Source organism: Puma concolor, chromosome D2, assembly GCF_028749965.1.
Source record: "Puma concolor isolate L17-30 chromosome D2, mPumCon1.1.hap2, whole genome shotgun sequence".
NCBI classification, from domain to species: Eukaryota; Metazoa; Chordata; class Mammalia; order Carnivora; family Felidae; genus Puma; species Puma concolor.
The window spans coordinates 45851697-45877931 of NC_141677.1; the positions used below are offsets into that span (position 1 = coordinate 45851697).

Genomic DNA, 26235 nt, shown 5'->3' on the forward strand with positions numbered 1-26235 from the left:
GACCAGGAACTTCTTCCCCAGTGGGATGCAGGGCCAGCGGATGCTCCAGTGTCCTGGCCTGAGCCTTTGCAACAGGGCAGTGGTGGCATATTGCAGCGGGGTAGGGATGGGGGCAGCAAAGGCAGGGCTCGCTCATTCTCAGCAGGGCCAACAGCCCTGGGCACCTGGACTGCAGTCCTGAGAGAGGTGGTTGGGCAGGCGGGGCTGCGATTACCGTCTCGCTTCAGAGCGGGGCAAACCGAGGCTCGATTTGCCCAGGAGCTCTTGTGACCTTAGGAACCCCTAACTCCCTGGCCTGCCGCTCAGCCCTTTGGCTGGGGATTAGTAACAAAGTACTGAATGGGGCCTGTCCCCTGTCAGCTGTAGACATAGGCTGCTCCTCCTGGAAGAAGGCTGCCACCCTCACGCTGGGTGGTACCTCCAGTCCCCACCCGACCCTGCCCACCAGAATCAACCTTAGGGCTGTAGCAGCCCCCCTCCCTCGCCCAGTCTCCCTTCTGAGGATCCACAGAGAAGTGGGTTCAGGAGGGAGAATGAGAGGGTGGAGGGGAAATGCCTTTATTTATCCTGGACAGGTGCGGCTGGGCCTGCAACATGAGCTCCCCTCTCCCCCCGCCCCTCCATCCAGCCGCAGCCAATTCTCCAGGAAGTGGGGGAGGGGTGGGAGCAGCCGCTAAGGAGCAGCTCCAAAGGCCCAGCCCATTCGGGTCCAAGAGCTGGGGCAGAGGCAGGGGCTGTGGTCTGGGGCCTTGTCCTTGGTGCGTCGTGCAGCCCTTGACTCTACTGAAGAAGTGTGTGTTTTTGTCTGGCTCTGCTGCTCACAGTTATAAAATTCTGTGCACCTGTTGTTCCACTGAGGTGGTGGTGAGGATGGGGGAACCATGGGGCTGAGCCTGGACCCCGGTGGGGGGAGGGGGGAAGGGTGCCCGTCTCTCTGCACCAATGCCTCTATCTCTTACAGCCTTATTCGCTCGGCCTAGCAGGCTCTCCTGGGGCACCAGCCCAGAAGCCTTTGTTTCTTTGCTGTTTTTGGTTCCAGTATTTGTCAGATCTCCTAGCTACAGTGGGGACGCAGAGGACGGAGGGTCCCCTGGGAGGGGGAGGGGGACAGGCCGAGACTATTCTGGGGCAACTGTGCCGGCAATTCCTGGAATTTCGAGGCCGTAGTTGCTGTTTCTTGGGCAGCACCTAGCAGTGCTGACAGGCTGTGCTGTTTATAGCCACCCTGAAGGTCAGGCAAGCCTCCGGAGGGCTGCTGGGAGGCTGGCCGGGGCCTTCCCAGATGAAGGAATAGGGAAGATAACCGGACAGAGGCCCGTGGCTGGGGAATGCATTCTTGGAGGTGCCCAGGCCCTGCTTCCCTCCCAGGTACTCAGAGATGTCTTTGACTCTGTGAGGGCCCTGAAGGGAGTGGGCATGAAGCTGGCTGGGCCCTGAGGAGCAGACCCTCCAAAGCCTTGGGCCAAGACCTAGGACAAGGGCAACTTCATGGGCAGCCCCCGGGGCTCCTCAGGCTTAAGCCACTGTAGGACAGCAGCAAGTGTGAGGAAGGCCGGGCTTCCTGAGTAATGCCTACTAGGTCCCTCTGGGGCAGCCCTCCCAGAACTGTGTCCCCAGTTCCCTCCGTGTCCCTCTCTGCATGGTCCCCCATCATCCAGAGACTGTCCATGATTGCAAAGGCCCCCTCACCGGAGGCCCTCACATTCCCAAACACAGCTTCTCCACCTCTTTGGAGCCAGGAAACACCTCTATGCTGGGATCATCCTAAGAGGCATGAAGTGGACTTTACCATGCCCCAGTGTTGTCTGGGGCCCACTGAGAGTGACACCTAGGACATCCAGGAGAGAACTGTGGGAAAATAGGAGCAGAAGAGAGAGACTCAGAAGGTCCTGCAGGGAAGGGTGTGATCCGCAAGAGAGGGGACCAGTAACTCCTGGTTTGGGGTACAGGGAGGTCACTTGCATGTGTGGAGTGGTGGGGGCTGATGCTAGATGGCTGGGTGTGAGAGGGATGGGAGACAGTCAGAGGCAGGACCTGCTGGTCATTCTTGGAGAAGCCTGAAGGTGAAGGAAAGGAGAGACATGACAGGAGCTGGTTGGAGCAATTAAGGCAGGGAGATCCGTTTTTTAAAGACTTAACTTCTTTTTAATTTTTTTTTTTTTTTTTTTTTTTTGAGAGACAGAGAGAACGCAAGCAGGGCAGGGACAGAGAGACAGGAAGACACAGAATCCGAAGCAGGTTCCAGGCTCTGAGCTGTCAGCACAGAGCCCGATGTGGGGCTCGAATTCATAACCACGAGATCACGACCTGGGCCGAAGTCAGATGCTTAACTGACTGAGCCACCCAGGTGCCCCTAAATTTTTAAAAAAATTTTAATGTTTATTTTTGAGAAAAAGAGAGAGACAGAAAGCAAGCGGGGGTGGGGCAGAGAGAGAGGGAGACACAGAATCCGAAGCAGATTCCAGGCTCTGAGCTGTCAGCACAGAGCCCTATGTGGGGCTTGAACCCATGAACTGTGAAATCATGACCTGAGCCAAAGTCGGCCACTTAACTGACTGAGCCACCCAGGCACCCTAAAAGACTTAATCTTTAAAAAATATGTATGTATGTATGTATGTATGTATGTATGTATGTATGTATGTATTTAGAGAGAGCATGCAAGTGGGGTGGGGGGCAGAGAGGGAGGGAGAGAGAAAGAGAATCCCAAGGAGGCTCCATGCTGACAGCATAGAGCCAGACGTGGGGCTCAAACTCATGAACTGTGAGATCATGACCTGAGCTGAAACCAAGAGTCACATGCATAACCAACTGAGCCACCCGGGTGCCCCAAAAGAATTAATTTTTTTTAATGTTTATTTATTATTTTTGAGAGAGAGAGAGAGAGAGAGAGTACCAGCGGGGTAGGGGCAGAGAGTGAGGGAGACACAGAATCCGAAGCAGGCTCCAGGCTCTGCGCTGTCAGCACAGAGCCTGATGCAGGGCTCGAACTCACAAACCATGAGATTGTGACCTGAGGTGAAGTCAGACGCTTAACTGACTGAGCCACCCAGGTGCCCCAAGACTTACTTTTTTAAGAGTAGTTTTAGGTTCACAGCAAAATTGAGTGGAAGGTACAGCGTATTCCCACATACCCCCAGCCCCACACATGCATAGCCTCCCCCTGTTATCAATATCCCCCATTTGTGTGACACATTTGTTACTCACGATAAACCTATATTGGCACATCATTATCACCCGGAGTCCATAGTCTACATCTGGGTTCACTCTTGGTGTTGTGCATTCTATGGGTTTGGACCAAGGTATAATGACATGGATCCACCATGTAGTATCATAGAAAATATTTTCACTGCCCTACAAATCTTCTCTGGGCAAGGAGAGGCTTTTTGAGCATAGACAAGACTCTGGCTTGTCTATCAGCCAGGGTGTAGTCGGGGAGCGGGGTCATGGGGAGACAGAAGCTTCCAGCTAGAGGATGAAGGATGGAGCGATGCCCCAGGGGAGGCCAGATGGGAAGGGAGCAGAGCATGGCGTGACAGTAATTTGATCACATAATGTTAAATGCACTTCGAGCTCCATGGGAAATCTCCTGGGGTGGTCAGCCTGTGTTGGTTGGGAGGAGATGCTGGAAGTTGGACAGTACACAGCATCTACTACATACCCTTGCCCTCCCCTCCAGCCCCTGCCACACCTACACTGGCAGGGGCTGGTCGGGGGGCAAGCGTACATATCTAGAGGGAAAGAAGGCAGGCGCCTGTCTGGTTTTGAGCACTGAGAGTGATGGCTGAGCACTTCTGCAGAGCCCAGCTACCCCTCTGCTGCCAGGGAGCTAGGGAAATAAAAACCTTACATGTATGTGCCTGAGCCCTGGCCAGCGCCTTACTTCCCTGGGACTGTGGACAGAACTTCCACTCTTCCAGCTGATGCTCAGGCCCCTCTAGGGACAGCAGGCTGGCTCAGGACTGGTCAGTTGGGGCTGGCCCCTTACACACCACTCTCTGCCAGTCCCAGATCTTATTTCCATGTGGGGACCAAGGAGGCAACTTCCCAGCCTCCACCCCTCTGGCACCCTTGGGGGATAGGGGTTAGGGGCCAGCCCCTGTACCCCCTCCATTGGGAGCTTCCCTGAAACTTTCTTAGCTCTGCACCTCCTTACAGGATAACCTGCTTAATTTTTTTAATGTTTATTTATTTTTGAGACAGAGTCAGAACATGAGCAGGGGGGAGGGGCAGAGAGAGAGGGAGACACAGAATCTGAAGCAGGCTCCAGGCTCTGAGCTGTCAGCACAGAGCCCAATGCAGGGCTCGAACTCATGAGCTGTGAGATCATGACCTAAGCCGAAGTTGGATGCCTAACCAACTGAGCCACCCAGGTGCCCCTACAGAATAACCTATTTAAAAATGTAATCCTCACAGAAATCCTGGGCGAAAGGCATTATTTCTGTCTTTACACAGAAGGCGTGGAGGCTGCTCTGTACCCTGAGATCTGGCTCAGACCAGTCTGTGCTCTCTGCTTTACTGCCTCTCCTCAAGGCAGCCACAGTTGCTCCCTGGCACCAGCTAGCCCTGTGTCCCCTGTCAGGTGCCCTAAACCACAGCCCAACAAAGAGGAAGGGCTCCCGTGAGGTGAGCCTGGGGCAATTTTGGCCCCCAACCACCTAAAGCCTGTCCCAAGGAGCTTTTGAGACAGGCCAGTGCTCCTGGAGCTCGGCCCACAGCTGGGCCCTTACTTGAGAGGTAGCTGGTGATTGGGGATGACTGAAAAAGTGGAATGGGGACGAAACAGTGGTTATGAAGAGTTTTTCAAATGCTCAAAAGAGGATAGAAAGACTTAAAAGAAAAAAAAAAATCCTCCGAGGATGTAGTGGCTTTTTGGGTCCTTTGTAGGACAAGGATCGAAGAGAGAGGGGCAGAGTCAGACAAGAGCTACACAGGGCACACCGTGCCTGGACTGCAGGCTTCATGAGCCCTGGGCTCCAGGCGAGGGTCCCAGGGTGGCCCCTCCCTTTTGCAGGGCAAGCTGCTCCTGAGAAGGGCGTGGGGATCTGATGGCCCTTGGGCAGAGCAGGGGTGACTTCCTTAGGGTCCCTGCCTCTTCTCAGGAGACCCAGGCAGAGCCAGAAGATCACCCACCTAGCAGAGAATTACAGCACCCTCCACCCCATCAGCCCCAGGGGTCATGGGCCCTGCTTAGGGCAGCCAAAAGCCAGGCCAGCTGAGCCCTGATGAGCAGACACAGGTGCAGGAAGAGAGGCGCCAGGGCAGACAGGAGCCAGCTCGGCGCTCCCCTCAGGAAGTTTGGCTACTGACCAGGCTCTGGGGAGACTGAACATTTCCCACGGAATAAGAATCACCTCAGTCTATACCTGAGGACGAGGGGGAGTCAGGCAGGACCAGGCAAGAGGATGGCGGTAGGAAGGTATGGTGTTACCCCACGCCCGAGGGTGACAGATGTCCTGAGGGCAATTCCGAAGGGAGGGCATTCCAGATAGTCCTACGGCTTGTCCTGGCCGATCTGGCCCCAGCAGCTCTTGGATGTCATTCTGGTGTCCTTGCTCACACCAGCTTCCATGAGCTTCTGGACACAGCTCCGGTCCTCCCTGGCAGGCATCATCTCTGCAGGCATGAGGCCTGCCCTTCTGTCTCGGGGTCTGTAGTGGCCCGACCTGGGAGCTCCTTGCTGCAGAGTAATGGCCCCCTTCTCTGTAGATGGTGAGAAGCATCTGGGGGAGCCCTGGTGTGGGCGTGTCTTGCCGTAGGGGAGCTCTGGTGTGGGGTGTTCTACTGTAGGGGAGCCCTGGTGTGGAGGTGTCCTGCTGTGGGGGATCCCTGTGGGCAGTCCACTAGGACAACAGAGGCATTGCAAAATTCACCCTGAATGGAGACACACTGGTAACTGCTATCTTCTCTGAAATGCTTCCCAGCTAAGATGGACTGATGGATGGTCAGGGGGACTGACATGTGACACAGCAACTTGAACAAATGCTAAGGTAGAACCTCAGTGGTGGCTACGTGGGTGCTCACTGTAGAACTCTTCAGATGTCTATAAAAAAAAAGTGTCTGGGATAGCATTGACCTGAACGTGAAGCCCGAAGGTGTCCATAAAGGTGATTTTCTGTAGATGGGCCCAGCTGGGCAGCTCAGCTTGCTCTCAGGAGTCCCCTCTTAGCCTAGAAAGTGTTTTCTTTTGCTCTGTTGTTTTTTACCCTTTGTTCAACCCAAATCAAAGGCAACAACGTATTCCTGTCATCAGTAGAGGCTCCCTGCAGCCATGAATTTCGGGATATGGGATGTGTATTTTGAGAAAGCCCAAGTGGTTCCAAGATACCCCAGTGGGAGCCAGGAAAGCAGGCTGGACTTTGCAAACCAGACAACGTGGCTTCCTGGCAGTCTATGGGTTGTTTCTCTACTATCCTTGCCTCGTCTCGGCAGATTTGGGGGTGAGGGGAGGCTACTCTGGGCATAGGGTGGTCAGTGTTTAAGAAAGTAGTACAATCCCTGGGGCTGAAAGAGCGGGTCCACAGTGGGGGCTCACCTGCTCTCCCTGCTATCACTAGGTTAGCACACAGGCTTCCTGGCCTGCCCTGTAGAGCCCACTTGGGAATGGGCTGGAGACTGGTGACTGCAGGTGGCCCTGGTTTGGATAAAAGTTCCTTGTGAAGGGCCTGGTAGGAGGCTTCCCTCCATCTCTGGGAGCCTGGGGCCTGGCCAGAGGCCCACCCAGACCTGGCACCCAGGGTGTGGGACTTTCCCTAGGTCCTTTCTGGACTCCTTCTAGGATGGTCCCCCAGGCCGGGGCCAGAAAGTGGCTTCTGCCAGCATTAGAAGCCAGCCTTGTCCCTGGGTGTAGACATGGAAGTAACTGGGGTGTGCCCAGAGAAGCCAGGAAAGAAAGCTGGCTGGTGGGCATGTTGTGGAAGAAAAGCCAAGGGATATCCTCTAGTTACAACTTGGTGGGGGGTGGCTCCCAGAGGCTCCTCTTTCTTATGATGTCACTGGGGGCGAGGCCTTTATGGCATTCCACATGATGTCATTGGGGGGGCCTCCACATGATGTCATGGGGATCAAGTCATAAAGTCATTCTTTGTGTTATCAGTAGAGGGTAGGGCTTGCATGGTATTTCATGTGGTGTCATGGGGAGAGGGTGCTTGGGGTAAAGCCAGTCTCCATGATATTCTATGAGACAGCTTTAGAAGTGGAGCTTGATCACATTCCATGTAATGTCCCTAGGGGCCAGCCATCAAGTTATACACCTAGGCCCTCCAGAATTTGCATTTCCAGTGACATCACTGCAGGGGGGACCACGACCAAATTCAGCGTGCTAGTACTGAGGGCCAGGCAGGCAGAATTTGGCTTTGTGCACGATGTCTTTGGGAGTATAGTCTGAGCCATCGTGACATCCCACAGGATGTCCCACACTGGGAGTGTGGCCTTCCTGACATCAGATTGGGTATTCTTGGTGTGTCGCAGCTATCACATTCTGTATGATCATGCCATGTAGGGTAGGGTCCCCCAGACTCTAACATTCTGTGCTATCATGAGTGTGCAGGATTTGGAATGTGGGCCCCATACCTGCACTCCCCACCCCCCACCTTTCTGGAAGTGTGAAGCCAACCACAGAGCACTGGACCCTGCCCCATGTCCCAACTGATCTTGCTTCCCCAGGCTGAGCTGATGGCTTTCCCAGCTCTCTGCCTTCCTGCCACGGGAGCACTAGGCACTTGTCCTGGGATGCTTTTGTGAGGGTGTATTTGTCTTGCCTACTCGCCTGGCAGAGTCTCTGTGGTGATGCTCAATCTTAGCTCTTACATATACCCTCTCTCCTGGAGCCTGCAAAGTGCTCCATGGGTTTTGAGGATACAGATGTTATAGTAGGCTAACTGGTGTAACAAACAGCCCCCAAATCTCAATGGCTTAGAATAGCAGAAGCTTATTTCTCACTCATGCAACATCTGATGCAGTACTTCTTAACGATCTCTCCTCCCAGCAGTGACTCTAGGATTCAGGTCCCTCTGTTGGTGGCTCAGCTGTCCTCTTCTGGGTCCTCTGCATCCAATCAATTGACAAGCAGAGAGAGTGCAGGATGGCAAGCATGGTTGCTAGGGGCAGGCCTAGAAGTGGCATACGTTGCTTCCACCCACATTCCCCTAGCCCGAGCTAGTATCATGGTTGCATTCAGACACAGAGCACTAGGAAATGAGGTAGCCGTGTGCCAGGAAGAGGAATCAGGCTTGGTGAGCAGTGGGTACTGGTCGCAGTGAGTGAAAGAGGAAATGGCGGGCCTCTACTGCATGATCCCAGGCGACTCTTCCCCGAGGACTGGCCCATCCTCAGGCCCACCCTTCGTATGTTCATCCCCCATCTGTCAATTCTCTCAGATCACACCGGGCAGCAAGGCCGCCCAGTCCCAGCTCAGCCAGGGTGACCTCGTGGTGGCCATTGACGGCATCAACACAGACACCATGACCCACCTGGAAGCCCAGAACAAGATCAAGTCTGCCAGCTACAACCTGAGTCTCACGCTGCAGAAGTAGGTGGGAGCTCTCCAGAGCAGGGGGTGGAGCCTGGGGTGTGGGCATCAGGGGCTCGAGAGAGGGGCTGTCTGACAGCAGTCACATGGGCCCAGCCTGTGCTACAGGACTGCACAGGAAAGTAAGGACAGCCTCTGGACCAGAAGGACAGGCCCGAGCCACCATCAAACACCTGCCACATCTGTGCCTCACTTCACAGATGAGGTTTGAGGGTGCGGTGAGGGTGGTCATACTGCTGCCAGCATTTGGGCAGTCAGGCCTGAAAGTCAGGGTCTTCCCTGCCTTCTCTTCACCCCAGACGGCCTCCCAAGGACCTAACAGAGGCTCATGGGTGCAAAGTGCTTAAGGGCCATGATTTCTCCAACCCGGTCAGGCCCAGTGCCTTTCTGGGGTCTCCCAGTTCATGGCGTGTCCTCAGGCTCTCTGACCTCTCCTGTCACCAACTCTGCCCTGGCAGGAGCTCCTGGTTCTGGTCCTAGCAGCAATTGTCTTCACTTGGTGCCCTTTCTGGTTTTTCCAGGTCGAAGCGCCCCGTCCCCATCTCCACAACAGCACCCCCGGTCCAGTCCCCTCTGCCGGTGATCCCCCACCAGAAGGTAGGTGCTGACTGGCGGCGGCAGGCTCCACTCTCCGCTGTGGTCCTGTGGTGGAGCCCCTGATCTGCCTGCCTGACCCTTGCCCCATGGGGGCAAGGTGGTGGGATCAGCCCTGCCCCTACCCCTGCCCCTGCCATGGCTGACCCTGAGGGAGGTGGGGCAGGCCTCCAGGGAGAGGCATCCGAGCCCCCATGAAATACCAAGCTACCGAGTTTGGGGGGGCTAGCCAACACCCCGGATCTTGTGGCTGGGCCGGTGGGAAACCAGCTTAGGAAGTGGTGTTCGCAGGAGAGGGATCATCCTTCCAACTAGGTGGGGACAAGTGTCCGGGAGGCTCAGACCCTCATTTTCCTGAGGGTGCTGGGAGGGGGGATGACTGGGGCATGATGCTAGAGGCCCCAGTCTGAGTCAGCCACCCCAGGCTTGAAGGGACCTGCTGCCCCTCAGAGCTTCTCCTCTGACATAGGATCTCTGTTTCTGGTTTCCACTTGCCCTCCTGACTACACGCCCCATTAGCCCACTCAGAAGTGCTAGTGGCAGCCAAACAGCGGGTACAAGGTGGGCACACCTCACCACCGTGACTGCCACCCCTTCCCAGCTCCCTGTAAGCAGATAAACCCCTTGGGCCCAAGCAACTTGGCCCAGAGCATGAGAGGCCCGCCTCACCCGTCCTGCAGGGACCCACTCCCCACCTGTCCCTGAATGACCTCAGACTGACCCCTGTCTGCCCAGTGGGGCAGAGTGGGCGATAGGCAGGGTTGGGGCAGGGGACAGGAAGAGGCTAACCCAGAGTCTGGGGTGGGTGACAGATTGGGGAACTGAGCAGAGGGCTACTTGGGAAAAGTGGCAGAGGTGGCCTGTGGGAACCAAATGTCAGCCCCCGGATACCCTCCTGCACCTCCACCCTGCCTGTCCACCGCCAGCCCTGGGGGCCCTCTCACTGGCCATGTGGGGGCATCTCAACATGGGGTCAGTGGAGCAGGCCAGGCTGTGCCCACCGCCATCAGGAGGCCAGGAAGCACCACCAGGTTCTTCCACTCAGGGGAATAGGGAGCAGACAGAGTATGGAGGGAGTTGCCCCCAACCAGCAGAGACCCACCCCCCCTTTCCTCCAGCCCTGTAAGCAGGCTGGCTTGGCCTGGCCTTCTGTGTGGGGCTTGCACTTTGTCCAAGTGGGTGTTAGCCTCAGGGCCAGGGACTGTATGCCTCCCTCCCTCCCTCGCCACCCTCCCCTCGGCCAAACGCTTCCCTTTCAGGAATCTGGGCGGCCCCTCTTGAGCTCTGTGCAGCGGGCTGCAGGCTGCGGGGTGGTAGGCTGCTGGGCGCTTGCACTAACACCTCTGTTTCAGGTCCATGCAGACGCACTGGGACACGTGTGGCCTCTAACTGCTCTCTTCTCTCTCCCCTGCATGGCGCTGCCCTGTGCCAGGACCCTGCTCGGGACACGAACGGCAGCCTGGCGGCGCTCAGCCCCAACCCTGAGGCGAGGGCCAGCCCGGGCACCCCGGGCACCCCGGAGCTCAGGCAGACCTTTAGCTCCTCCTTCTCCCAGACCTCCGTCTTCTCCTCACACACAGAGGCCTCTGACCCCGGCCCTCCATGGGGCAGCCCACAGGCCAAGGCCAGCCTGGAGGGAGCCCTGGACTCACTCAGCCCGAAAGTCCCACAGGGCTCGAGCCAGCCAAGGCAGTATAACAACCCCATTGGCCTGTACTCGGCAGAGACCCTGAGGGAGATGGCTCAGATGTATCAGATGAGCCTCCGAGGGAAGGCCTCAGGTGCTGGACTCCCAGGAGGGTAGGTAACGGGTGCGCAGCTCTCCGCTGGTGGTCTGGGGCCACCGGGGTCCTCAGTGCTCACAGAGGCCTGGCCGGGCGATCAGAGCGAGGAGCTGGCCTCAATCGGCTCATGAGGCGGCACAAGCTGAGAGCGATACAAGTAATGATGCCGTTGGTATATTTGCCATGAGCTGGATGTGTCATTGCTTTACACAGCCTGGCGTGACATGTTGGCTCCTGCAGAGGGGGGACCTGAGGCTCAGAGAAGGTTAAGTCGAAGTCCAGCTGTCCAGCTTCTAAGTGGCTGAGCAAAGCCCGAATGTGAGACACTGACTCTCAAAACGTTCACACCAGCCCGTTTCCCAGGATGGGATGAAGCCTGCTCCCTCTAGGAACTCTGGAGCAAGCCTCAGGCTGGTGGCCTCTAGGAGCCCTGAGGCAGGAGCAGGGAAGAACTAGAGAGGTGGGAAGGCAAGTTCCTTAAGGCTGGGAGTGGTCTGGGCAGGCTGCCTGGAGAAGGGAGCACTTGAGCTGGGTGCAGAAGATTCAGCGATGGAGTGAGTGTCAGGGGCTTGTAGGACTGACCCTCGATAGAACAAGGCAAGGAAGCAGGACCGGGAGGAGAAAGGGGCTGTGCAGGAGAATAGTAGCCTAATCTCCACCCCCTGAGCTCTAGCCGATGGACTCTGCAAGTGTAGGAGCTAAAAGAACCTACAGTCGGGGTGGGCATCACGGAGAGGCCGAGGGGAGGGAGCCCCCAAGCTGAGCACGTCCTAGCTTCTAAGCCCTTCATGCTTGTTATATCTCATTCTAACTTTGCCCATGTGTTTGGTATAATTGTCTTCTCCTGCTCTAGAGGCAGAGCAGGCTGAGGCAAGGCGATAGGGGCGAGTGCTTAGGGGTTCAGGGCTCCTCCTCTGTATAGGGACATGAGCCTGTCCATGTCTCAGGGTTACTGGGAGGATGGAAAGAGACCCCACATGCGCAGCACTGAGCTCTGTTCTGGAACACTTGCCGTGTGCTACCTGAAGCTGTTGCCCTTGTGAGTCAGAATTAGAACCCGAGTCAGTCTGACCCACGCCCATGCCCTCCCACTGCTCTTGCTACAGAAGGTACCTGTGCCCCACCAGTTCACTGCTCCCCTCCGTTTCCCAGTTTCCCCATACCCTTCAGCTCTTCCTGGGATCCTGAGTGAAGCTGGCCTTGGATGTTTCACAGGCCGGGCACCTGGATCCAGGCTTCCTTGGACCAAACTGGCAAAGTCATAAACTCCTGGGCTTTTTCCAGCAAGAGGCTTCTGCCAGAAAACTCAAGGAATGGCAGAGTAGAAATGACGTCCTTCTGGTAGCTTTCTCTGGTCCTCTCTAGGATTGGCTCCTGGCAGGGAAGTCAGCCTCTGACAGATTGAGACCTCCATGAGGGCCACCATCAGTGACAGTAATGTCTCCCCTTACTGAGCCCTCAGTCTGGACTTGGAGCCCTAAGGCAGTCTTGTTCTTTATGTAACACACTCTCTCAGCAAATTCAGAGTTGGGTATCACTTTCCCCATTAAAAAAAATTTTTTTAATGTTTTATTTATTTTTGAGACAGAGAGAGACAGGGCATGAGCAAGGGAGGGGCAGAGAGAGAGCGAGACACAGAATCTGAAACGGGCTCCAGGCTCTGAGCTGTCAGCACAGAGCCTTACGCGGGGCTCAAACTCACGAACCGTGAGATCATGACCTGAGCCAAAGTCAGACGCTTAACCGACTGAGCCACCCAGGCACCCCTCCCCATTTTATAGCTGGAAAATAGAAGGCCAGAGTGGGTAATCTGCTCAAGGTCACACACAGCTCATGAGTGGCAGATGGGGCTGGTACCCAGGTCAGCATGACTCCTGGTGGTAGGGACCTAACTACCTGCCCAGGAAAGTCAAAGGCCAGTCCCACCCCTGCTTCCCATGGTTCCAGTGGTGCTTTCCTGTTGGTGCAGAACCTGACAAGGGTTAAATTGTTACTTGAACAGCAGGTCAACAGTTTCTCCAAGGTAGACAGACTGGGGGAAGGAGTGCAGTGTTTCATCCACAGTAGAGGCTGATGCCGTGGTCTCTGGGCAGTGCTGGCTGGAAGGGTGGAGCCTCTGACCTGGGCTAGCCAAGCCAGCCTCTGATGGGCTGAGGCCACCACCTTTGCTGAGTGTCTGAGTGCTCGAAAGTGACAGGGTTGGCAAATGCTAATCCTCACATCCATCTCTTGTACCCCAAACCCATGCTGAGGGCTTTACACTCAGGATTCTGTTTAATCCGCACAGCTCGCCCATACGGTGGGCACCACCATCTCGATTTTGTGAATGAGGACACTGAGGCTGAGGCGGGTGGGGAACAGTGCAGAGTCACAGTGCTAAGAAGATGCAGGGTCAGGATTTGAACTCTGTCCTGCCTGGCTCCAAAAGGAAGCTCCTTCCCCTCCTCTCTGGGCAGCTTGCGATGTGATTTCTTGGCAGCTTGAATCCTCTTGGGAGGAGTGGAGAGAACAAAGGCTGGGCTGGAGCATCCCTGCAGCACCACCCCACCCACCCCGCCCGCCTTCTCATCCTCTGTGAGCTGGCCCTGAAGGGCAGTATCCCGCAAGTCACTAAATGCAAGGGCCCCTGGGCAGGTCTTACATCTTTGATTTATTCTCCCCAAGACCTGGGTGCTGGCTCCTCTCTGAGCTGTCTGCTGCAGGCCTCTCAGCCCCCAAATCTTCAGGAGGAAGCGAAGCAGGGGGCGGGAGTCAATGCCAAAGAAGGTGCCGGCTACCAGTTGCCGGGACAGGGAAGGGCAGAGGCAGCACACCCAGACTAATTGACACGTGCTGCCCCCCCCCGCCCCCACCCTGTGCCTCCATGCCAACACTGCCCTCTGTAGGGGGCACTGGGCTGGCCAGGGCAAGAGCTGACCCTGCAGCTGTCGGCACTGGCCAGAAATGGAGAAGGGATAGAAGACCTTTCCTAATATAGCTCCTCTCATCGCTGTTTGAAGCTAGAGGACAGAGGGAATTTTATCAGTTCTGAGACAGTGTAGGGCCTGGGGCTAGAGGCCCTCTGGCTTTGGCCTGGTTCCCCTCAGTGGTGGCCAAGGAATGACTGGGGTCAGGCAAGTTGGGGCCCAGGTTCTGGCAGCCAGAGCCCGGAGTGGTCAGATCTGGGATGGCGGCAGTGTTTGGGGGCAGGTACACCCCTCTCTGCACTCTTTCCTCTCTTCTGACGGGGCCATTGGTGCTGTCAGGGTCGGCCCTGCAAGGAATTTGCATTTAAGGAAACCTAATGCAGGCAATGCCTGCCCCAAGAAGATGATGCTCCAGGAGGCTCGCTCTAGACAAAAGTGAGGGTGGAGTTCATCTTGTGTCCAAGCTGCCTTGGCTGGGGCCCTACCTGCAATTAGCCTTGGACCCGTACTTCTCCTGAGCCTTCGCGTTCCTCCATCCTGCCTCAGTGACCTTGCACAGGGCCTTTAGGGGCCAGGACTGCCTGCCCCTCCTCTGGGAGGGAGAGTACATCCCGGGGCAGGGGGGGTGTGGATAACCCCGCCGTACTGCCAGTCCTGCTCAGGGAACAGAACTTCCAGAGCTGGTCCCCATTAATCAAGGGCAAGTCCAGAGCTGCTGTCTGGCTGGGAGGCACGTCCGGCCTTGACTCTGCCTGGAGCAGTCACAGCTGGTCCTGTCTCCCTCTCCATCTTCCTCTCTCGGGCTCTCCAGCCGGGCTGTATGTGGCTGAGTCACATACATGGTACGCAAGCATCCACGAAGATGGACTAGAAAACTCTTATCCCTGGCGGAGCTTCAGGTGCTGTGAACCTACTGAGGGGGAAACACTGCCATCAGCACCTCTGACCCAGACTCACAGGCCATGACCCTGACTCTGAGCTCTGCCACCTCTCCTTGGCGCTCTCCTCACCCAATGCCAGTCAGGGCTGGTGCGGCCCCCACGACGGCCGGTCTGAGGATGGTCCCTGCGCTCAGAGCCCCTGGCGGGACCTCATGCTGATAGTCCTGTCTTCTTTGCTCTTTCTCTCCTCCCCAGGTGGTAGCCAACTCTCCAGCCAAGTTAGTATCAAAGGAAAGCATGCGCGTGCGCTTGTGTGCCTGTCCTCGCATGCGTCCGCGTGTCAGTTAGCCTGGACAGCGTGCGCCTGTGTCAGCATGGGTACATGCGTGTGCATGTGTGAGTGGGGGTGCATTCGCGTCCCTGAGCGAGCCTGCATGTGTGTGGAGCTACAAGTGTGGAGTGGAGGCCTCGGGGAGGGGTGCTAGGGCTCTGTCTGATGTGCCCTTTCCATTCCCCATTTCCTGCTGCAGCTGCTTAAGACCAGCAGGCCGGCTCAGGGGTGCGGGGTGCGGGGGGTGGAGCGTGTGCCGAGCTGATGCTGGGTTCCACGTGAACCTGAAGACAGTTCTGTCCTGACGGGACTCGCAGAAGGGCTGCGCCTGACCTTCTTTGCCCCAGGAGTGCATTCATCTGTTGGAGGGAAAAGCCTCGATTGGCAGAGACTGGCGGCCACACAGCTAGTTGGACTAGAGGGGGACTGAACAGACTGAGTCCTGTTCCAAGGAAGAAGCACTTGCCCTGAAGCATCTGGAGGATCAGAGCCCTGGGCAACTGAGAGGGTAGCCAGCAGGACGAGCCCCTTCGTGGAGGAACCTTACTCAGAATCCCCATGGGTGCCCAGTGGGGCTGCTTTTCGCCTTTGGGGCATTCTGGACCCTGCTTGGGCTGCCGCTGCCTTTCACGCGTGGCCCAGCTCCTGTCGCCTACCCCCAACCCCTTTTGTCTCTGCTTCCTTGCTGATGTGGTGAGAGAGCTTTCAATGCCTGGCGCCCCCTGCTGACCCTGAGAAGTGGCTCAGGCTGAGCTGAGAACTCCCAGGAACTGGGAAACCCAAAATGGGCAAGGAAAACCTTCTGCAAAGGGCTTTGGGGAGGGTCCTGAGGATTTTCCCTACCAGACCCAGCTGTCTGCAGTTCAGGGGGCTTGGGTAACTTACCTGGGATCAGGCCTTGGGAGGTCTCTCTACCACCAGCCCTCACCTTGACCTCCTGTGTAACACCACCTGTTGCCCTTTTCTCCTTCTACCTCCCTTCCCCTTCTTCCTCTGCTCCCCCTGCTGCCCTCCCCCAGCGCCGACTACCAGGAACGGTTCAACCCCAGTGCCTTGAAGGACTCTGCCCTGTCCACCCACAAGCCCATCGAGGTGAAGGGGCTGGGCGGCAAGGCCACCATCATCCATGCGCAGTACAACACACCCATCAGCATGTACTCCCAGGATGCCATCATGGACGCCATTGCTGGACAGGCCCAGGCCCAGGGCAGTGACTTCAGTGGGTAAGCGCCTCCCCTCCTCCACAGTTGCTCATCGTTCACCGCCTACACCACTGGCTGGGCCTCCTCACTAGTGGAGGCCAAGGTACCAGGCTGCCGGGCGCCATCAGAGACTTTAGGCATCGGGACCAGCTTTCCTCCCTCGCCTTGGGCCTCTCAGGGCACAGCTGTTCGAAGGGAGCCAGACTTTGCCAGGGCCCTTCCAGAACACGGTGTTCTCTCTTCAGAATCAGTCTCACAGTCAGCTTTAGAAGGTTGGAGGATTGAAGAATATGGTGGTTGCTCCGAGTGCTTTTCAAAGCCTCTGCATTTTCCCAGGCTCCACAAGGGGGTCAGCTTAGAAAGAGACTTCTCGAATCCCGGGCCACATTCTGGATAAACCAGTCTTCTCACAAACTAAGCCATTCTTTGGGGGAAGTTGCTGCGTTCTTCCAATGATGAGAGCAATGCAAATATGTGACCAGGTTTCTTGTTTGGGAAGGGGCCTCTGGACCAACCATCCAAGGTGCTGTTGGCAGTCAGCCCCACTGCAGAGCCTGGGAAGCACCCAGGCCCTCCCGTTTGTTCCAGGGAAGCCCAGTCTCAGGGCAATGGGATTTAGGACATCCTTGTTTCCTGGAATTTGCCTGTTAGCAATGGTTGAGGAACTTGAGTGTTGAATAGGGAAAGAGTTGGCTGAAAATCATTTGTGGAAAAAACTGCTAATAGTGCAAACATTAATAAGAAAGTCTCTTTCTTTCTCTGTCTCTTTTAGTGTCTCTCTCTCCCTGTATCTGTCTTTTTCTGTGTGTGTGTCTCTCTCTCTTTATCTCTGCCTTCCTCTCTGTCTCTGTTTCTTTCTCTCTCTCTATCTGCTCCCTGTCTGTCTGTCTGTCTGTCTCTCTCTCACACACACACACATGCACACTGTTTTCTATTTGAGAATATCATTGCTGTTGACTTTCAGAATTGACTGATTATCTCTTTGGGCAACATCTTATCCCCAAGTCAGGATCTCAAGCAACTCAAGGCAAGAAATCTTTTCTTTTTTTAATTAAAAATTTTTAATCTTTTTTTAATTAAAATTTTTAATTAAAAAAATAAACATTTATTTATTTTTGAGAGTGAGAGAGACAGAGTACGAGCAGGAGAGGGGCAGAGAGAGAGAGGGAGACACAGAATCTGAAGCAGGCTCCAGGCTCTGAGCTGTCAGCACAGGGCCCGACGTGGGGCTCGAACTCACAGATCTCAAGGCAAGAAATCTTAAAACGATGGTTGTACTTTTTTTCTGAAGCTAGGAAAAACAGATGTTGTCAGAGGGGTAAAGTGGTTTAAAAGTTCCAGATAACTCCTATAGTGTTTGACCTTGGCAGAATCCAGCCCTTGCGGCCATGACGTACGTACACATTATAAGGGCAGGCTCCAGGGGCCAAAGGGATGGAGTGTTGTGTGGGGGTTTGGGGACCCCCCAAAGGGACACAGTGCTTCCTTTGGGCCACCACCAGGGGGCAGAGGTTCCTTGCCCTGGAGCCATGAGTCTGAAACCAGCCAGGCTCAGAGCTATCGCTCTTTTGCACAACTCTGGACAGTGCTGATTTATTTAATCCCACCATTCAAAGCAGAAACTATGACCACGCAAGTTTTAAAAACACAACCATTAGCTCATATGTACCCAGGAAAACAAGGCTGCTCGACTAAGCCAAAAAGTTAACAGGGATTTCCTGTTAACATTTGTTTGCCATGTGTGTCCTTGCTGCGCTCTTAAAAGCGGTAACGTCGCAAACGTCACCAAAGGGAAGTTCAGTGGAAAATAATGGAAGAACTGCTCTTCGCTAAGTTTATATTTTCTGCACCTTGGGAAAAAGACTGCTCTCATTTGGTTTTACCACTAGGGCACCCATGATTTATTTTAACGTGATGCACCATTGATCTAATCCAGGCTTCTCAGAGTACCTCCCCTACCTTCCTCCTCTCCCCTCCCCTCCCTCCCTTTCCCTTCCCTTGTGTGCCTGGGAAGCAACATGCTTTCCCCTTCCTTCTAACTTGGTCCTGCCGGGCTGATGCTACCATGGTACCGGTGGGTAAGAGCTAGCCCTCTGTGCCATAAGGTACTCCGTTTCTGCTGTTAATGCCCACGATTCCTTCCTCACTGACAGTTTTCTTTTTGTCTCTTTCTCTTCCTCCTTTATCTGCCCCACTCCCGTAACTCATTTCTGACCCTAACCCTGCTCCCTTGCGTGTGCGCCGCCCCTCTGCCATCCCCTGATGGACACACACTCACTGCTGGGCTTTCTTCTGCTTGGCAGGGCATCGCCGCTGGCGTAAGTAGACCCCACAGTGTCTGTTCCGTCGTCGTCGTCGTCATCGTCGTCTGTCTGGTTGAGGGATGGTGTGTGGGTTTGGTGGGATATGCCTGAGGACAGTGGTTCTGTCCATGTTCTTCCTCACACCCACCTCACAGCCAAACGACATGCTCAGCAGCCTATGCAGGCAAGTGCTTTAGGGCTTGGCCTCAACTAATGTCACTGTGGACACAGAAATCAGAGTGATGACATCACCCCACCTCCCTTGCACCCAAGGCTGGAAGCGTATCTCTGTGCTGTGCTTTGCGGGGGCTCCCGGTAGCCTTTCCTGTCTGCACTGGGACAGCATAGACCTGAATGTCTGAATGCACACTGGACCATTATTCAGGGAAGAGGGCAATGAGGGGGCCCTTGGAAGCCATTTCCTAGGACCCTCACGGGAGGTGGATCTGGAGGAGCCAGCACCTGCCAGTACCACCTGTGGGAGGTGAAAGATGAGTCAGTTTTGGGGAGCAGCGTACAGTGGAATTAAGTGTCCAGAGGTGACCTGAATGTTGTGACCGCGGAATGTTTTCGGTGGCAAGAAGACCATACTGGGAGTGGCTCCAGAGTAACCCCAGATCCAGGGTCCCAGGACTATAGGGCCTATACATATTCTCCCTGAAGCCCGGAGTCTCAAAAGGAATGGGAATTCCTTCATCTGACCCCCAGTATCTGTCGTGGCAGCAACACAAGTCCCTGGTCTTTGCACAGCATTGTGGGAAATGGTGCCAATAATGTGAGTCCCAGAGGACTCACTACTGGGAGCTTTCTCGAGCCCTTGGAGCTGTGGAAGGAACAGGGGAGCGCCTCCAGGGCATGTTCTGGAGAAATGGCAGCAAACACCTTCCGTCTGCTTTCTGGACCACAAAGCTGTGTAGCGAGGCTCAAGGGCAGGACCTGGGCTTGGGTCTATACTTTCTCTCTCCCATAGCACAATCCACACTTCCTCCTTCCCTTCTGGCAGACCAAGGAGTCCTGGTTGTGCGTTCCTACTGCACCTCTCACCCAGAGGTAGCGGATCCTGCCTCTGCTTTGGGAGCCCTTGGGACTCCTCCTTATGCCAGAAATGGCTTCTCCCAGTGAGACCCCACTCTCTTCTCTGCTCTGTGGGCAGCTCCAGGATCCTCCCTGCTGGACCCCAGAGGGATCCGCTGGTCTTCCCCATCTGATCCCAGGCTGCCAGTACCTGTAGCTCTCCAGGGCAAGGCAGAGCCTTCAGGGCAGTTGGGGTGGGGGCTCTGCCCCAGTCTTGGCCACCTTTCATCACCTTCCTCCTCTCTGTTCTCAGAGCATTCTCTGAGCCAGACACTGGGGACCAAGCCTAGGAAAGCAGGCCAATGCTTGCATTTAGCTCCTTGCAGAGAGGCTACAAGACATGGGCACTGGAGAGGTCCCTCTCCTAGCCAGCTGGCCCTCTGGAAGGCAGGCAGAGGCAGTGGACAGAGTAAGTGTCTGAGCTGGGCCATGTTTCCAGGCATGGAGCATCTGGGGTGCACAAGGCCCCAGTGGGCAGAAGTGGCCTTTCTGAGCCCACATCACTGCAGTTTGATGGAAAGGACAGTGGGTGGGGAGCCAGGAAGCTTGAGTTCTGACTCAGCAAGGCCCCTACACCTGGAGCTAGCCGGTCAGCCGCTCTGGACCTCAGTTTCAGCATCTGTAAGAGGAGAGTGCTGGGCCACTGGTCCATAGGGTAGAGAGCCAGGCTGTGCTGGCTGAGAACTCATCCCAAGTCCACCCTGATTCCTGGGAGGGTAGGTTGGACCCTCCCTGGGAGGGTAGGTTGGAGGGTCCAGAACCCTCCAGCCCTTGCCGGCCAGGGTGAGTGGGTACCCCACAACCTGCCTTGCAGTCTGGTTAAGGCTAGGAGGCACTGGACCCAAGAGATTCTGTGGTCCCTTGTGGCTCTGCTGTAGGATTCATTCATTTAAGTAAGTTTTGAGCACCTGCTGTGTGCAAGACACTGGGAGTCTGAAGGAAGGTCACCAGGTTCCCCTCCAAAGGCTGCACTGCCCTGGAGCAGAGGAAGAATGATCCTTCCTTTAGATCTTCCCCCAGGACCCCAGGCCAGAACCACCTTGCCTCCCCCATCTGCGGGCAGTTCCAGACCACACAAGCCTGGTTGCCTTGTTTCTCACACCACCTCTCCACCAAGCCTGCCCATTTTTGCTGAGCAGAAGTCCCCAGTCCACTTTTAGGGCAGGCTTGGCATTGGGGGCTCGCTGTTGGGGTCCAAAGGTACGAGGAGGACAAGGAACTGACCCTGAAGAAACCTGAGTCCCCCGAATGGTCTGTTGTCACCCTGCCCCAAACTCAGGAGCTGTTCAGGGAGGTTGAAATTATTTCAAAAGACCTATTCTGCCTCCTATTTCCTTAAAGGAGATCCCAAGGGGGTGGGGCCTGGGATGTGGATGGGTCTTCAGGCCTGTGCCTAGAGTTAGCCCGGGGTGGGGCCCGAGGTTTGCCAAGAGGGATCTCAGAGGAATCACCGTCTCGCTTTGGCCACCCTGAGCACTGAGGACCCAGGCCAAGCCCTTGTCTCAGGCTTTCAGATGGCAGTGGGTAAAGGGCATGGGGGAGGGGGGTTGAGGCAAGTAGGGGCCACCAACCGGTGTGCCGGGTGTGGGGGTGCGAGCAGATGAGCCATGGGGGTAGTGGAGGACAGGAGCAGGGTTCCAGCCTAGCCCTCACTCACGGCCTCTTTCTGCCTTGCAGGAGCCTTCCTATTAAAGACCTTACGGTGGACAGTGCCTCTCCCGTGTACCAGGCGGTGATTAAGAACCAGAACAAGCCAGAAGATGAGGCTGATGAGTGGGCTCGCCGCTCCTCCAACCTGCAGTCTCGCTCCTTCCGCATCCTGGCCCAGATGACAGGGACGGAATACAGTAAGTGAGGCCAGGGTTGGAGCATGAGAGATGCTGAGGGGCCCTGAGGGCCCTGTCCCACAGTCCTAAGGCCCACAGAAGCCAGGGAGTCAAGCCCCCTGACCCTTGAAGATGAGCTGCTTTCCACAGAGAGCTAGCGATGTGCTGAGCCCCTCTGGGCCCCTCGGGGCAGGTTACTGAGTGACACCGGCCTTCTGCCCAGCTCCCTGACTCCAACATTAGGCCATACGTGTGCCAGGTGGCTTGTGGGCAAAATGATGGCCCAGAGCTGGGATAAGAGGACCTCAGAGGTCTCCCTCCCAACTGTACCCTTTCCTCTGTGTCCCCCTTCTCCCCCTGCCCTCTGCCCAGCACACAGCATTTCCCTGCCACCATTTTCAGGTTAGGGGCAGTAAATTGTTCCGTTATTGGAGGGGACTCAACGTCCATAGCTCTGGAGGGTTTTCTTCCTATGTTTCCTGAGTCCTCCTGATCAGCAATTTTCTACCCACAGTGCAAGATCCTGACGAAGAAGCTTTGCGAAGGTCAAGGTAAGTGCCTGGACTCAGGCTCAGTGGCCTTGTCCCTCCTAACCCAATCCCTCCCCAGGCAGCCCCTAGGTCACATGAATCATGGAAGGAACCTCTCAAGTTCATGTATTTGGAAGCTCCTGGCCCCTAAAGGGCCCCAGCAGATGCTGGCTTGGGGCCTTCGTCCCAGGTCGCTGAGGTAGGTGCCTGGAGCTGTCTCTAACCCCTGGGCCCAGGCTGCAGGAGTAAGGATTCTGGGCTCTCCTGGCTCTGTCCCTGGGCAGAGGCAGGGCTGCTTTGGCCTTTGCTGGGCTATTGAGAATGAGGGCATCTCTCCCTGTGAGGGCACCGGGCTGGCTGCCTTGCCTGCCCCACTCATCTCAGGGTCTGTCCCCTGTGAGTCTGGAGGCTAGGCACTGGAAAGCAGGCACGGGGAGGGCTGTGCTGGGCATGGGCATCTGACCTCGGGATCCACCTGTCCAGACCTATGCTAATGTAGTAGTTCCATAAATCGCTCAAAGCACAATAGCTCTGCTAGGAAGGACAAGCCTGGGCGTGAGAAGAGCTTCTGCAAGGCGAAGTGTCTCAGGGTCTGGTCTCCCACCAGTGGCAGGCCTGGGACCACAACTGCTAACCTACCACCTGCATCCTGCCAGGTGCTCATGAGCCTGGGCATGAGAGGGGCACGCTGCCCTGGAACCCACTGGAACCTGCTGGGGCCTTCCATGGTGAGGCATGGAGCCCCTGAGGATTGTGTTTCTACTTCCGGCAGCAAATGTTGTGCATGCTCTTCTTGGGAGAGTCTGCTTTGGGCCAGCACGTCCTTGGGCGGCCTCTCCGCACGGGACTGGGGCTCAGAGGTGCTCTTTTACCTGGGGCCAAGCTTTCTATACTTGCTAATCAGCATGTAGTGATCACAGGATCGTGTGGAGAGTGGAGCTCTGGGGTCAGCTCAGAGTTGATGTAGATTTCACTTTTGAACCTATATTTTTGCCAATCTAAGCTGCTTCCACTTTTTGGCTGGGGCACCCCAGCCTAAAGTGTGGTCCCCCAGGCCTGCTAACGATGGCATGCAGTTCCAGTAACGGTTCTTAACCCTCCAATGCCTGCAACGTGTCTACACAGAGCCTGAACTGAGATGATGTGTGATTTAGCTCAAAAGTTAGTATCTAGCTATTTTAAGTGTGACTGAGCCCTCAGCGGTCCTGCTCCTGTGCTCTGTGGCTCCCGCGTGCTGTTTCTGTTTTTTCCACCTTCCTCCTTGAAGCCACCCATATACACCCGGGGAGCAATGCAGCTCACTGATAGAGGAGTCTGACAGCCCCCCACCCCTCACCCCCAGCAAACAGCTTAAGCATCCCTAGGTTCCTTCCATCAGGAAGCCAGCAGGGTGTTTTCTCTCCTTCCCATGAGACAGATCCTTGCCTTTCAGGCCCTGACCGTCTCCTCTAGAGCACTTCTGGTGACCAACCACTCTGAGCTCACACCTCATTAACCAGACACCATTTAGAAGGTGGAACTTCTGTCTTTTGTGTTTCCCCTGGAGTATTTTCAGGCTCTGCAAAGTTATTGAGTGAGAACACAAAAGACAGTATTAAAGGCAGTCTCCAGTCCTCATGGGCCATTCCCTCCTTTTAGAAGCATCTCCTCGGTACTGTTCTGCCCAGTCCTGTGGATATGAGGGCAGGCTCGTCTTTCCCCCCACGGCCTAACCCCACAGGAGCATGGCTCAGCCCCCAGCAGAAGGCACAGGACCTTGGGGTCTTGAGAACTCTGCTGCAGGTTTTAGAGCCTCTCCCTCAGCTACTGCAGGTGTTTCTGTAGGGAAATCTGGAAAGAGGGCCCAACAAGAGGCTCCATCCTGCTTTCTCCCTCAATTCTACCCCCTCAATTCTACCCCCCAGCTCAAAGCAGCTCCCCCTCCTCCCACAGGCTGAATCGCTGTCAGCCGTCTACCCTGGGATCTCTGGCCCTGCGGTGAAGGCTTTGGGGACACCCAACAACCCAGGACTGGAAAGGCATAAGCCTTCTGCTCCTCTCCCTTTTCCTGACTGTAATTTCTGGAAAGTTGTCCTCAAAGCCTTCCCCCAAAAGCCTATTCCCCCCATGGCCGTAGGAGGGGGTGGACATTTTCATTTGAATTCCAAGCAGCCTGAGGACCTGAGAGTGAGGCTTGTAGTGGGCACAGTGGTTCAATTCTGCTTGTGATTAAAGTCTGAAGTAGTGACTGTGGCCACTGGTCACAGCAAGGGCCCCGGGCTGCCCAAGTGGCCCACTGAGAAGAAGGGATCATGCTTGTTCTCACCCTGGGTCCGAGCTGGTCAGGGTCCTTGCTCCCCAGGGGACTAAGCCCCAATCCCAGCCTTCCCCACTGCCAAGTCGGAAGCTGCACTCCGAGACCCTGCTGACCCATCTTGTTGGCTGAGTGCAGCTGGCCTCCTCTTTCTCCCAATTTAGCAGCACTGACAGGAAGGAATCTTAGGGTCTCTTAGGAAGGCTGCCTCCCCAGGGTGGGCTTCACTGCACACTGCTGCCATGTAGCTGACTCCCACAGAACCTGAGTTTGCCAACCCTGGGGCCTGGCAACCTGTCCAAGGTGACAGATAGCCTCTACAGGCTTGTACGTGTGCAAAGGTGCTTTCTTCTTCCTGTCGCCGTGTGGTGGGGAGATAGGCGGGAATGCCATGGTGTCAGGTGTTCTGTACCAGGCGGCGGCACTGGTGGCCTCGGGGGCAGGTGGCAGTCTGTGTGGCCGAGGACCCTGCAAACTCTCCCCTCACCTGTCTCTGCTCCACCTCCCAGGCCTCCCCGCCCCCAACCCTGAACCCTGTAGAGTCCCAGAGCAGCTCAGAGCCCTGCCCTCTTCTTGGGGTCCTGGCTCCTGACACTCAGGGTGTCTCCAGTACCTGGTAGCAGGTAGCTTCTCTCTGAGGTTCCAGTGCCCACGTGCTGGCCAGCCCAAGGCAGAGCCTAATCTCCAAGGACCCTATCCTTACAGGTGAGGCAGGCCAGGTCCCTAAATAGCCCAGGCACCTGCTGTGGACTTGGCTCCCCTCTCAGGAAAGACCCCAGCACGTCAGCAAACTCTTCAGGCAGGCTTAGACTGCAGCCCCCTGCCAGCTCCTGCACGGGTGCAGGTAATACTGTGGTTCCTGGCCTCCATCAGAAGTAGCGTGAACAGTGCCTCCATCCAAAAGCCGAGCCTCTAATCTCAGAGAGGTCACAGAAGCTTCCCCCTGACTTGGGGAAGGCACTCAGGGGTCGGATGGCTCAGAAGTTCGGCTCCACGTTGGGCAGCCCTGACGAGGATGGGAATGGGGGCAAGCCTCACTTTGTCCTAAGCAGGGCTTGAATCTTTGAGGCATGGGGTTCCCGCTGCTTGGGTGTAACCATCCCAGAGGAATCTGGTGTGAAACCCAGACATCCTCTGACCCCCACCTTGTAACTTAACTGCCTGTAAGAGCAGTTTCTGCATTTACCCAGTGTTCACCTGTGCAAAGAACTCTGTGCCTCTCTGAGACCCCAGATGTCAAGGAACACAGTTGATTTGAGCGACAAGTTCACAGAGGAGCTGAAGGCGAGGGTTGTCTTGCACACTCCTCCACCAACAGCGTAAAAACTTCCCAAGTCCCTTCTCCATCGTGTACCCTTCTGTGGTTCATTTTCTTCTCCCTCCCCTACTGCCTACGGAGCTCAGGGACTCACTGCTCACTGGCTCCTCCCTGTAGTCCCTGTGGCCTCCCTGGGCACCTCAGTGTCCTCTTTCCTCCCTGTGCACAGCCAGCTCAGTCCCAGCTCCTGCGGCTGAGTCTCCCAGTGCCAGCACAGCCCAGAGCCGTCCCTCCAATGGAACCTTCATGAGGATAACAAAAGTTACCTGAGTTTTGTGGATTTTTCATTCCGGGTGTCCTGCCTAGCAAGTTTGAAAACCACACCTGGAGAACCCAGGACCCCCCTGGGGTGTCCCTGAGAAGCCCTTGTGGGGTGTCCCAGTTCTTCTCATCCATTCTGTTCTGCCAGCTCCCTTCCCTCTCTGCCCCATCTCTTCCTTCCTCTCCCGGCTCCTCTCTTTGGCAGGCTGTGAATTTACAAACAGCTGCAAGCAGAGCAGGCTCACTAGGGTCCACTGACTCTCCAGGACTGTCTCTGAGCCCGTCACTGAGCACCGATGACAAAGGCTGTGGACCTGGCTGGGCAAACTGGTCACACCCGTGTCCTGGGTGGTCTCTATGGGATGGTCGATTGTTGCCACTCGTAGTGCTATCGGCAGGGCCCCC

General features: G+C 55.9%; 1 protein-coding gene across 10 annotated transcripts in view; it reads left to right on the forward strand.

Moving 5' to 3' along the window:
* The window catches only part of LDB3 (LIM domain binding 3), a 63244-nt gene that overhangs the window by 2470 nt on the left and 34539 nt on the right, over positions 1-26235 (forward strand). For 3 of the 10 annotated variants that reach the window (XM_086680188.1, XM_025917733.2, XM_025917737.2), the window contains exons 2-7: positions 8376-8527; positions 9049-9124; positions 14948-14970; positions 16043-16246; positions 21280-21449; positions 21943-21979. In XM_086680188.1, coding sequence (XP_086536314.1) covers positions 8376-8527; positions 9049-9124; positions 14948-14970; positions 16043-16246; positions 21280-21449; positions 21943-21979 — 662 coding nt within the window. Of the gene's footprint in view, positions 1-8375; positions 8528-9048; positions 9125-10553; positions 10922-14947; positions 14971-16042; positions 16247-18528; positions 18544-21279; positions 21450-21942; positions 21980-26235 lie in introns of all 10 variants that reach the window. The other 7 variants (XM_025917732.2, XM_086680189.1, XM_025917736.2 and 4 more) reach the window with 3 other exon arrangements.